Source organism: Artemia franciscana, chromosome 18, assembly GCF_032884065.1.
Source record: "Artemia franciscana chromosome 18, ASM3288406v1, whole genome shotgun sequence".
Taxonomy (NCBI): domain Eukaryota; kingdom Metazoa; phylum Arthropoda; class Branchiopoda; order Anostraca; family Artemiidae; genus Artemia; species Artemia franciscana.
The window spans coordinates 31,054,070-31,067,762 of NC_088880.1; the positions used below are offsets into that span (position 1 = coordinate 31,054,070).

A 13,693-nucleotide genomic window follows, 5' to 3' on the forward strand; every position below is an offset into this window, starting at 1 on the left:
GAAAAAATGAGCGGGGGAGGAGGCCTAATTGCCCGCCAATTTTTAATGACATAAAAAGGCAACTAGAACTTGTAATTTCTTACGAACGTTTTCATTAGTAAAAAATATACGTAACTTACGAATTAACTTACGTAACGAACTTATATATTCGTATGTTTTATTACGTATATGAGGGGGTTCACCCCCTTGTCAACACCTCGCTCTTTACACTAAAGCTTAAATTTTGTCCCAATCCCTTACGAATGAACCCTGAATCACAATGGCCGTAGAATTAATATTTGAAATTCTAAAAATACTTAAGCGTAAAGAGAGAGGTATTAAGAGGAGGCGAACCCCTCAAATGCTTAAAAATTTCTGTTCGTTTTAAGTTTTAATTCTGCTCCTTACTTTCAGTTGAAAAAACTTTTCATATTTATTTTTTCATTATTTTTTTATAATGCTAGAAAATCCTGCGCCCCCTTCATTGAAATTGATCTTCCCCCATGACTAATTCCTCCATAGAAAGATCCTCCAACGTAACCCCTCTTCAACTTCTCCCCTCCCCCCAAACCAAAAAATATCTGTGAAAACGTCTGTACACTTCCCATTAAACATTTCTGTATGTAAACACTGGTCAAAGTTTGTAACTTGCAACATTACATTTGATCAACATATGATTGAGAAACAGAACAACATATCTCGCACTTTTCGTGATGTAACTAGTTAGGAAACGAGAAAGATTTCTCTTGCTCTTCTTGATTTCTTTGATTTCTCTTAAAATATAATTCTATTATATTTAATAATATTATGATTGTAGCATACTAGTAATTTTAATATATTTACTTAATAGGAGCTAAGGAGACTGGACTGAATGGGGCATAGGGCATTCCTGCCATCTCTAGGTTAGTCACTACCTATTACAGTCTTATGCATTATGTATCTAAATACACCCACAATAGACACGGAACTGGAGGAGAGTGGTCATCTATGATCATTTTCAAGCTTTTTATTATGCTGTACACTTGTAGAAAAGCATTGCAGCATTGTCAGTCCCAAATTTGACCAGTTAAAATGTTTGCTCCCCCTCCCCCAAGAAGTCTTCATCGGATTTCCGCCTGGCTGCACAGTTTAGCTGTGCACAGTAATTTTTACAGGTTGCGCTCCAAAAAAAAAGAAGAAAAAAAGAATAATTTTCAAACAGAGTGGTTACTTCGTAGACTTCGAAAATACTATTTTCTGCGAACTCACAAGTTTACTTGACAACAAGTTTACGGATCTTGTGTAGACTTTCAAAAACATGCAACTCTCACAAAACCTACAACATATGAACATGAACTGTAAAAACAATATAAAATGAAATTAAACACAAATAAAACTTGACATGAGCCCGATTTTGATATATCATAAGCATAAACCATAATATCATAAACCATAGTATAAACCATAAAGCATCATAAACCATAATATAACACAACATGAAACTAACAACATAAACGTAATATGGACAAAACACCAATGTACGAAAACATGACATGTGTCCTTTTGTTTTTGGTATTACGATATGGTCTCTGCAATCAGAGTTAGTTTTGGCACTTTGTCGCTGTGGAAAGACAGATCTCGGATTGCTAAGACGTCATAAAATTTTAATTGGATTATGAATTTATGTGTAAAATAAAATTTTATGTCTAAAATAGTCTTTAATGTCTAAAAAAAAGTTTTATCTATAATTGTATATTCTTATACTTATTAATCTTATAATCGTATATTTATATATTAATTGTATAGCCGAATGGGACGTCCTAGCCAAGTGGATTGGTGTACTGTATTTAGGATCTTTGTCCGAGAGAGCGAGGGTTCAAATCCCAGTGTATCCAATTATATAGTTTAAGATGGGGTCAGTGGCGTGACTGTAAGCTTAGCCAGAGTCAACCCAGCTCTAAATGGGTACCTCGAGAAATCTGAGGAAGATAAACAGGAAAGGTGTGTGAAAGCACCTAATGGTTGAGCCTCAATCCCTATTGCACTTCCTTGTTTTAGGGTCCAAGAAACGGTCATCACCAGCGGTTATAAAGTCTAATGTCGTATTCTTTACCTTTTGCCTTTAATCGTATCGTATAGGAATCGTTAATCTTGTTAGTCGTATATACTTATAATTGTATATACTGTATATGTAAGATTATTATCTGTAATTGCACTGCTAATTAATCTACTTAGGCTCTCGACCTTCAGACGTCGCTTTCTCTGACGTAACCACTGGAAGTGACCTAGGACCTGGTATTGAGATTTCGGATCTCCCATTATCCACTCCTCGGAAACGGGATTCCACATCATCTACTGCCTCTATCGCTGGAAGTTCGGTACGTGAAGGGGACTCGAGGTAAGTTACAAATATCGTGAGTACATTAAACTTCTTGATTCACACATAATAAAATTATTTCTTCTAATGGTAGCATAATCATTTGAAAGGACAAATAGTTATTTCAGTCAGAAAAGGGTACTTAGAAACGAGTTGCATACCCGTTTCCGACAGAAAAAATAACTCATTCGGGTAGTTTTTCTTATACTTTATCTAATGGGGTAGATGGGGGCAAGTCCCTATGGCCTATAAATTGTAGTGGCATTATTGTTAACACATCATAACCGGGCAGTATCTAAATCCTTTAGGGTTTGGATACAAAATGCCGTGAAATATGGCATTTATTCTTCGGGTGTTGCTATTCTTATAATTGTTGAAATATACGTTCAGGTTTGATTAAAAATGGAATAGTGTATATGACAACCCTTAATTCATTTTAAATTTCAGACCCACTCCTTTTGAGAATTAATTGAAGGTTGTTCTTTTTCAGGAGAGAATCATGGTAGCCTCGCTTGTATTTTAAGACGACCTTGGATAAAGGCCCTCTATATATATATATATATATATATATATATATATATATATATATATATATATATATATATATATATATATATATATATATATATATACAATTTAGTGAGGCTAAGTCCTTTTGAATTCAAGGGAGGCTGCAACCCTCCCTCCTTCAACCCTGTTTTTGCATTCTAGTTCAATATTTGTACCCCTTCAAATGTTTCTCAAAAGGAGGGCGTCTGAAATATAAAAATGATTTTAGAGGGTCATCATTTCCACGGTTTTCAAGATGATTTAAATCCTTTATTTATTGGAATGCCCCTTTCCTCAAATGCTGGTAGGGGGCAGGTGGTAATGTCCCTGGGGGAACAAAGAAATATTAAAGTGAGTATATAATAAGAAAATAAGAAAAATCACCATTTAAATCTTCTTAAAAACAATTCTTCTGGTAATATTATTTGCAAGAAATTTCCAGACCCCTCTATCAATCTCCCCGTTTTTTGCCAATAAGTATATGAAAGTATTTTTTACGATACAGAAAAAAAAATACTTCTATAATAAGAGAGGAACTATCACCCTGTGGCACCCATATTACAGGCTTAGTCCGAACACTCATTCTTGGAAATGAAGAGAAATAAAAGGATTCAGGCAGAAACATCCCTACCCATCTGCGCAAAGATCCACCATCCCTCCTTCATCATGTCTGATGCGTTATTATACATCACAATGCATAATTTTATCAGCCCTCAAATTAAGCAACTTAGTTAAGTGAAGCCTTAAAAAATAATTCTCATTTAAAGTTTTAAAAATAACATTCAAAAAAACTATTGCAAAAAAAAAAAAATGAAGCCTATAAAAAAAACAGTTTGAACTGTTTATTTTATTTGGACTACATGTATCATTAGAAACGAATGTGGCAACACTTTCTCTACTTCCTCTTGGACTGGCTTTGCTCACTATTAAACTTGTTTGATAGAATTAAATCGATTTGCTATTGCAGAATTTTTGCTCGGTAGCCTTTTGGCCTACCTTGAGCCACAATTGTGGTTCTATGGCACAATATGGCAAAGTTCACCACTTTGCTATGACGCAATCTCCTTTAATAATATAAAAGGCTATTAGAATGTTCAGTTCTATTCGAGTCAGTTTTCTTCAGATATTCGAGGAATATTAACTCCATAATGTCACCCCAGAAAAAAAAATGTATCCGGTAATCATTATTCTCGGGGGAAATAATTCCGTATTTTGTAGATGGGAACTAGAAGCCTCTGTAAAATTGTTCTTTCATATGTTGAATATGGTGGGGTAGTTTCCACCAAGATCGCTCCTTTTTCGGAGGTGTTTTCACTCTTTTACAAAAATTAGGCAAATTATCTCAGGCTTGTAACTTTCAGTGGATAACTTAAAGCTTATTGAATTTTACATATTTAGAATCACAATAAAAATTCAATTTTTGTGTACATTAAAACTCTTGTTTTCCAGTTTGGGTTACTGGTAGCAGGAGCCGTTTCTTACTTTCAGTTTGCTGCAACGAATAGTTTGATTAAATGGAAATTCTGTTTCTGTCAGCTATCTAAATTTCGTTACTCTCAGTTTGCTGTTGGTCAGTTGGTGGCTAACCACCAATTTCAAGATGTTTATACTCAATGGGGGGGGGGGGGTGCGCTGTTCAAGCTTAATCATAGAAAATAATCTTGTGTTTGACCAAGTTGATGTATTATTCGGATTGAGTAGCCTCATTTGACAAAGAATAGCTTCAGTTGATAACTCGCTTCAGTTGATGGCAACTCGTATTTACATCCAAAGCAAACATGTTTTTTTTAAGCTTCTTTATTTTACTGTTAGTTTTAACGTTTAACAAAAAAAGGAGGAATTGTGATTTAAAAAAAATAACCGCGAAAACGAGTGATTTTCGACCAGTGGACAAAAAGAAGCGAAAAGAAAAAAGCTTGTATTAGGCAAGTATCTCCGACAAGCCGTCCTCAATGCTGCTCCCAAAAAATAACCTTTTAAAGTGAACTCAAAAAGAGCGGAAGAATCTCTGAATCAAAAGAACAAACAAATAAAAAGCCAGAAAAATGAGACTACTCACAAATTAGATTGGGCGAGAATTCTCGGCTTAGCCATCAACTTAGCTTGCCCCTTGACCAGATTTTATTGATGTGATCAGAAGATCTTGGATGATCTTCGTAAAAATGTGCCTCGTTTTCTTGTTTTTTTTGTTTTTTTTTTAAATTATATTTTATTGTTATTTTTTTCTATATTTATTTGTTCCCTTTTTTTTTGTCAAATGTCATGCGTAGCCATTATGGTCTTAGAAAGTATTAATGATAATTTTGTTCTGCTTCATTTTTTGTACTCTTTTCCTTTTGTATTTTTTGTGTTTTTTGTATTTTTTTTTCATTTTTCATCTTTTTTTTTTACTTTTTAATGATTGCCTAAAAATGAAGACCTATTTATAGGTCTTCATTTACTGAAGACCTATCTGAATGATACTTGAATGGTGTCTCTAATGACATTGATCGTGACACAATTCAGCTTCTCCATGGTACAAATATTCAAGGGAAACATAAACTCTTTTGATATCAGTTAAACTGCACCCCTGATGGTGACATGATATGCAACATTGTACCCACTTGACATTGTCAGCCATACAGGGTGAAACAAGGTGCAAAAAACCCTACCTTTCTGATTTTGGATTCTAATGCATTTATTTTATAAATTATTAACTTGATCAATTTATGAAAAAAATGTAGTATGGTTCTGTATGGACTTAGAATTTTCTTTTTATGTGAATTCATATTTTATCATTTTCAGTTGAATTAATGTGTTTTTTTCAATTTTAGACGGGGGCAGTAGATCCTACTTTTTCTTGAAGTAGAAGGAAGTTGTATCAACTTTATTGTACTTTTTCTGTTCTTGCTTTTCGTTGTATGCTGACTTTTGTCCACAACCATTTATCAATATACCTATAAGTACCAAAATGTCTATTGTCTTTCCGTAGACAAAATCCATTGCATAATTGCCAACGAGGAAACCTGTGTATACGACCGAAACGTTACAAGTTTCAAAACTTTTAAATTTTTTTGGCACTTGGTATTTACCAAGTGACATATAGCGACCGCAAATTCTGTCGGTCAGTCAGTCTGTCGGTCTGTCCAGGCTTTGCTGGTTTGGGCACTAACAGATAAGCTAGGACGATGAAATTTGGCAGGTGTACCAGGGACCAGACCTGATTAAATTAGCAATAATCGTTTCTCTACCATCTGGGCGCGAGTGGAGGGACGGTTAATTCGGAAAAATTAGAAAAAATGAGGTATTTTTAACTTACGAACGGGTGATTGGATCTAAATGAAATTTGATATTTAAAAGGATATCGTGTTTCAAAATTCTTGTTGTAAATCCCGACTGGATCCGGTGATGTTGGGGGGACTTGGAGAGGGAAACCTGAAATCTTGGAAAACGCTTTGAGTGGAGGGATCGGGATGAAAATTGGTGAGAAAAATAAGCACAAGTCCTAGATAAGTGATTGACATAACCGGAATGGATCCGCTCTCTTTGGGGAGTTGGGAGGAGGGTTAATTCTGAAGAATTTGAAAAAATGATGTATTTTCAACTTACGAAGGAGTGATCGAATCTTAATGAAATTTCCTATTTAGAAGGACTTCGTAACTCAAATCTCTTTTTGTGAATCCCAACCGGATCCAGTGTCATTAGGGGGAGTTGGAGGGGGAGCCGGAAATCTTGGAAAACACTTGGAGTGGAGGGATGGGGATGAAACTTGGTGAGAAGAATAAGCACAAGTCCTAGATTCGTGATTGACATAACTGGACTGGATCTGGTCTCTTTGGGAAAAATAAGGGGGGGGAATCTAATTCGGTAATTCGAAAAAATTTAAAAAATGAGGTATTTTTAAATTACGAACGGGTGATTGGGCCCTAATGAAATTTGACATTTAGAAGGCCCTCGTGTCTCATAGGGAGGAAACCGAAAATCTTGGAAAACGCTTAGAGTGGAGATATGGTGATGATTCTTGGTGGGAAGAATAAGCACAAGTCCTAGATACGTGATTGACACAACCAGACCGGATTGGATCTCTTTGAGGGATTTTTTTGGGGGGGAGTTAATTCGGAAAAATTAGAAAAAATTAGGTATTGTAACTCAAGGACGGATGATTGGATCCTAATGAAATTTGATATTTAAAAGGATCCCGTGTCTCAGAGCTCTTATTTCAGATCCTAACCGGATCCAGTGATAATGGGGGGAGTTGGAGGGAGAGACTGGGAATCTTGGAAAACATGAAAATTGAGGTATCCTACGAATGGGTGATCGGATCTTAATCAAACTTGATGTATAGAGAGATCTAATGTCTCAGATACTCCATTTTCAATTCGCATCGGATCCGGGGATATAAGTGGTTGGAGGGGGGAATCCGAAATTTTTAAAACCGAAAATCTTGGGAAGCGCTTAGAGTGGAGAGATTGGGATGAAACTTGATGGAAAGAATAAGCACAAGTTCTAGATACGTGATTGACTTAAATGGACCGGATCCGCTCTCTTTGGGAGAGTTGGGGGATTTCCAGTGCTTTGGTGAGTTCGGTGCTTCTGGACGTGCTAGGACGATGAAAATTGGTAGGCGTATCAGGGACCTGCATAATTGACTTGATAACAGTCGTTTCCTCGATTCGACCATCTGGGGGGCTGGAGGGAGAGGAAAAATTGAAAAAAATGAGGTATTTTTAACTTACGAATGGGTGACCGGATATTGATGAAATTTGATTTTTCGATGGATCTTGTGTCTCAAGCTCTTATTTTAAATCCCAACTAGATTTAGTGACATTGGGGGGAGGGTTGTAGGGGGGAATCGGAAATCTTGGAAAACGATTAGAGCGGAGATATCGGAATGAAACATGGTGGGTAGAATAAGCAAATGCAGTAGATACGCGATTGACGTAACGGGACTGGAACCGCTTTCTTTGGGGGAGCTAGGGGGCCCTGTGCTTTGGTGAGTTAGGTGCTTCTGGGCGTGCTAGGACGATGAAAACTGGTAGGCATGTCAGGGACCTGCACAAATTGAATGATAAAGTCTCATTAACTTTCCCCAATTCGACCATCTGAGGGGCTGAAGGGAGAAGAAAAATTAGAAAAAATGAATTATTTTCAATTTACGAGTGGGTGATCGGATCCTAATGAATTTTGATATTTAGAAGGACCTCGTGTCTCAGAGCTCTTATTTTAAATCCCGACCGGCATTAAGCCTCCGATTTTCCTTTTAATCAGTCTATTGATCCTTAGAATTTTGCTAGAGCTCATGCCATATGAGCTCTTGGTTCTTGGCTCTTCCGACCTCGTCACAAGTGCCATATGAGCTTTTGGTAGGTTTTTTGGACCCGTATAAAAGTAATAAAAATGAATATAAACAAATTTTAATGTGTTTTAAAGCTTTTATTTAACCCCCCAAAAAACCTTCTGTAACCCCCCCCCCAAAAAAAAATCCTGGATACGAACCTGGTGATACGATTCTTAAGGAAAACGTTCGGCATGTATGTATACATTCTCCTTTGCCCAGTCCATGGGGATTAAGTTAGGAAACCTTAGTAATGAATCCAGAGAATCTACAATAAAAAATGGAATTTGTGTTTAAGAAAGCAATGAAAACTAAAATCAATTTAGAATTGAAACCAAACTCAACATTCTGAAAAAGGTGAAAACAAATATTTCCAAAATATAATTTTCAAACAAGTTAATCAACTGGAGTGCGTAAATTAAAAGGGGAAAGTAAAATTCAGGCTTCCTATGCTTTCTTAAGAGGTTTTTTTTTTTTTTTTTTTTTTTTTTTTTTTTTTTTTTTTTTTTTTTTTTTTTTTTTTTTTTTTTTTAATGATTGGAAGTTTGACAAACTAATAGAAGGAACTCAAGTCTCCGCGGAATTAATAATCAAGGAAATATGTACATTTTGCAAACTCTTTCTTAATTAACCTGTGTTTTGACCCATCTGTCAATGATTTAGGACACTAGCCTAACACGCAGCACTTACAATTAATAAAAAGCGCTAAAAAACAAGACAAAGTTGAATTTTAAATAAATTCTGACTGAGTTCAGATTAACTTAGATCTTTCACTAAAATCCTAATTCAAATAAATTGAAGTCAGGCTTTTTTCTGAATTTTTGTAGTTTTCTATGTAAGACTTTACAGTCAGTGAGACTTTGAAGACTTTGAGAGGAGAGCTTTGTCGCCTCTCAGAGAAATGTCAAAACTTCAAAGATAGCTTCAACGAGATAACTCCTGCCATAATAAAGTTCTTAGTCTCCAAACATGGTATGGTGACTTTTCATATTTTGGTATAAGGGGATAGCAAGGGTCACCGGAGATACTTACCGACATTACAAAGCCTTTTGGCGTGCCATGGGGGGGAGGGTAATTCTTTCATGGCTGCCTCTGCGCATGCCTTAGGGAAGTAGTGCTAATGATAGAGATTCTACTCTTAAAAGGGTAATTACATTTGATTGATTATTATTCATTCTTACCAGGCACGTACACAGGAATTTTTTTCGGGGGGGCAAAACCTTCGAAACAGCAGATATAAAGTAGCACTTTTTATGGCACTTGGTATCTACCAAATGACATCTAGCGATCGCAAATTCTGTCGGTCTGTCTGTCTGTCCCGGTTTTGCTACTTTAGGCACTTCCAGGTGAGCTAGGACGGTGAAATTTGGTAGGCGTATCAGGAACCAGACCAGATTAAATTAAAAATTTAAAAAATTAAATTAAATGTTTAAAAAATTAAAATTAAATTAAAAAATTGAATTAAATGGATATCTTGTCTCAGAGCTCTTATTTTAAATCCTGATCAGACCTGGCAACATTGGGGGAAGTTGGGGGGGGGGGCCTAAAAGTTGGTCTGTCCGCTTAAAGCCAGTATATTTTAGCAACATTTCCAATATATTTTAATGAATTTTTTTTTACACATTTTACTCAAAAATAATTTATGCACAGTGGTTATTGGTAGAAATTTATATCAATATTTTTTAATTCATGGTTTTTCTAGCCCTCAAAACATCCAAAAAGAGCCGCCAGTTTTTCCAAATAAGCGTTTCCTTCTAGACGTCTTCCCTTTGGGTTTGGACAAGACAAGGTATATATTTTGCCTCCATTCATTATATTCCTTACTCAACATGTGTAGGGCCTGTATAAGGTTGGGGTGGAGACAAGATGGACAGAACAACGCCTTTCGTTTTGCACGGGCTTATTCTCGGTTGTCTTGATGCAACAATGGATTATCCAGGAGAACAGTTTCTTTAGGATGGAAATAAGACCAATGACCCTTTTTCATTAGCCCCTGCACTGGCCAGCCCATTTTTTCTAGGTAGTCAGGGAGCCACTCAACGAAAATGTGTCGGGTAGGTGATCAGTGAGCAGCAGAAGGTTTGACAACGGAATATGGGGTAATCGATAGCACTGATCACGAAAATGGGCGTTATATACTCGGACGGGGGGTGCTTGACCCCGAAAATTGAAAATTTTGCGTTTTTTTTTACTATTAAATCACGTTTCGGAAAAATTTCCACAATGATCGCCAAATCTTTCGTAACTTATGCCAGAAGTGACGAGTACAGTAGGGACCATCGCGAATGACCTTGAAACTTGCAATTTTAATTTTTTTTTATTCGCGCTGGAAAAGATTTCACGCCTAGATTCAGCTGGTAGCGGATAGTTTTATTATCGCAGACAGGAAGATTGCCACTATACTCAACAATGACCTTGATTACAACTCTCTTTCATTCCTAATCAGAATTATTTGTAAACTTGACAAGATTATTATTCAATAAGCTTGAATAAACAAAAAACAGATTACTATACTAACACCTGCTACGGATTTCGTGAACGGCACTTGTTACTACAAAAGTTAAAAAGTAGCTCAACATATCAAATTATCCATCAAGCATATCAAACTCGTCCATAAAATACTTCCCACCACAGCCACAAAGTAAATCGCAAGGTCTATTTCCAGCACATGAACATTTTTTTCTTGCACGAGCAGTACTGGGGGACCACACCTTCTGGAAATGCTTGAAGGGTAGACACAACTGGCCTAACCCCACCGTCTTGAAACATCCAGCCAAATTGCAGGGGATCCAGAAACTTTGGCTTTGCTCGATTTGCTTGCAAAAAAATGTCCAACTGCAGGTACACGCGTTTAGCATGACACTCAAAGTCAGCGTCAGATGGTTTCAAATACTTAAGCTCCCGCTTTCGAGGGTACAAATGCACTCTTAATTCATTAAGAGAGGTAAAGTGGTCTGGGTCTTTTCCGTATGAGGCAACAACGACCTTTTTGCAAATCACACTGAATTTTTCTAGAACCGCAGGGTCGAGCTTTGACTTCTGTATCTCTTGGACAAGCAAAGCAATCGGTTTCTCCAATCCCCATTTCTCGACAGCCTTGGCCACCACTCGTTTTCCTTTAGAAAACATGAAACCCACGGTATCACACCCTGAAAGCGTATGAAGAAGGCAGATGGAGTGAACAAAATCGTTTGGTAAATTGCTGCAAAGCCGATGTATAGGCACTAAATAGCTGTGGAACCTGACATAAACTTTCCGCTTTTCACAATTTGGGTGGTTCCCAAGGAATAACTTTTAGTGATATAGCAAGACGACAACTATGTCTGTGTCATTCGCATCGACCAAAACGACATCGAAACCCCTCTCCAAACAGTCCAACATGTGTAACACAACTCTTGTATCGGCCTCTTCATGGGTACAGCTCAAACGCTCTTCAAAGTTTGTATCAGCATTTCCACTTCTGTTGAGCATCACCACTCTCATCCGGTCTCGAAAGCCTCCTGAGAGGTACACAGTGAACCCTGCTTGCAGCAGGTGAACTGAGTTTTCAAACTCACCGAATAGAAGCTCAATCAGTCTTGCCTTTGTCTTGGAATTTGAGAGCAACGAGTTCCAGTCATCTAGGTTTGAGTGTCTACCTAGAGCTACCGGAGACCTGTTTGAACATCCTCGCTGCTCAAGGCAACCACCGCAGTCCTTTAGGCAGATCACCTTGCCTTCTTCGTCAGAATATCCAAAAATCCCATCATATCTATCTGCAAGGACGTGCAGCTCCTTAACGTTGCTGTTGAAAGACACAAGCGTAGAAAATGTCCGTTTTCCATAGCTCTCAACGGTTTCCGATGGATTTGGTGGATGGCTTCTGAGGTAGGGCATCAAGTCTACCACCCTTGAGTGAGTCGACTCACTGCTAATCTCGAGGTTAACGGGCCACTCGCTCAAGCTGATTTTTGTTTTCAAATACTCCAGAAGAGCTGACTTTGTTCCTGTCCGAAGCACAACCATTCCAGATATGGCACTTCTCTGGAATATAGAAGGTGCATATGGAAGAAGCTCATGGAAAAGCAAATTCTTTAGATGGTGAAGTCCTCTTTCGCCTGTAAAGTCAACACTCACCAATACCCTTTTGACAGTTTGAAGTTCAACATTGGTAAGGCTATTTACAGCACTAGAAGTATTGGTTGCTTTTTTCTGTTTCGCCTTCTCATTATTCATGACCTTTACTTTGCTAAAGGCACCTTCTTCACCGTCCAAGTAGAGATCAACCGCTCTGCTTCCAACAGATCGCACACTGAGGAGACTGTCAGCTATCTCACTATCAACGGTCTCAAGCGTATAAATATTCAGCATATCTTCGTCAGTGGATCGAAAGGGATTGAGCCTGGCTTCCAGAACAGACTACACTTTATTAACAGCCATGTGTTGCCTCAGAACGAAGGAAGGGTGATCTTCGTGGTGAGAGGAGTCAAACTCAGTCTGGGGAACAATGCGTAGCATCTCAGTGAATGTAGACGAGACTGAGGCACAGAACGGAAGAGTTAAAGTCCACTTCACCAGTGCCAACTCATTCGTGGTAATACCCGTCATTCCACCTTCCGTTTTTGAATCTAAATTAATGGTAGATTCTACAGCATGGTCTGGGGATATGCAGTTGAATTTTGCATTCCTCCTCTTCACATTGAACAGTCCATTGTGGAATGCCTGATCTACTTCTTGAGGTAAGCCCTGCATCTCAGCCAGGTACTCAATCAAGCAAGTGCCATACTTATAGTGACCACATGCAATTAAATAAGGAAGCATTTTGCTAGCTCCTTCAAGATGGCCATCCCAGTCACCAGATCTTTCACTGTACAAAAACTACCACAAAACCAGTACCATTTCTTTGTACTGCTTCCAGAACTTGTGGGTTTTTGAGCGTGCACGAGAAGTCTCGAACCTTTCTAACCACGGGGACAGTGCGGTAAGTTTTTCCTTTAGACAGTTCAAGTTCTCATCGCCCTCTCTTGAGATCTTCAAGTTTTGCAGTAAATCTCCCATTTCTTCAAAGATAGTGATGCACGATGAATCGTCTGATTCTGCGCAAAAATCTTCGAAAGCTTCCCAGTACAGAATGAATACTGCCTCGAGGACTAACGTATGAGCAGCGAGAGCTTTATAGTACGGTTTACCACTCATCACTTTCTTTGCGGTTCCTTCCAACAGAATTCCAGCCTCGTAAATCACCTCTTCTACACCCGAGCACTTCATTATATGACCGATGGCACCCATGAAGTTCATTAAAATATGAAGACCGCCCATTCTGAGGACAACATCAGAATATGCTTCAGGATTTCTGACTCTCAGAGCATGAACGATTTCATATACAGCCTGGTCACATGTGACGACGGTGTAACTCAGTCCCAGTTCTCTGGCAGTTTTCTGGAAAGACTTAATGACTTCTTCCACGACTGCTGGGTTCGAGGGAGGATTGGGAACCACTGGCAGGTATCCGATCC

The 13,693-nt window shown here is 38.0% G+C and overlaps 1 protein-coding gene across 4 annotated transcripts in view; it reads left to right on the plus strand.

The window, feature by feature from the left end:
* Positions 1-13,693, plus strand: part of LOC136038866 (uncharacterized) — a 51,278-nt gene that overhangs the window by 15,632 nt on the left and 21,953 nt on the right. For 3 of the 4 annotated variants that reach the window (XM_065722320.1, XM_065722321.1, XM_065722322.1), the window contains exons 3-4: positions 2,194-2,356; positions 9,901-9,987. In XM_065722320.1, the coding sequence (XP_065578392.1) occupies positions 2,194-2,356; positions 9,901-9,987 (250 nt within the window). The remainder of the gene's footprint in view (positions 1-2,193; positions 2,357-9,900; positions 9,988-13,693) is intronic. The other variant, XM_065722323.1, reaches the window with a different exon arrangement.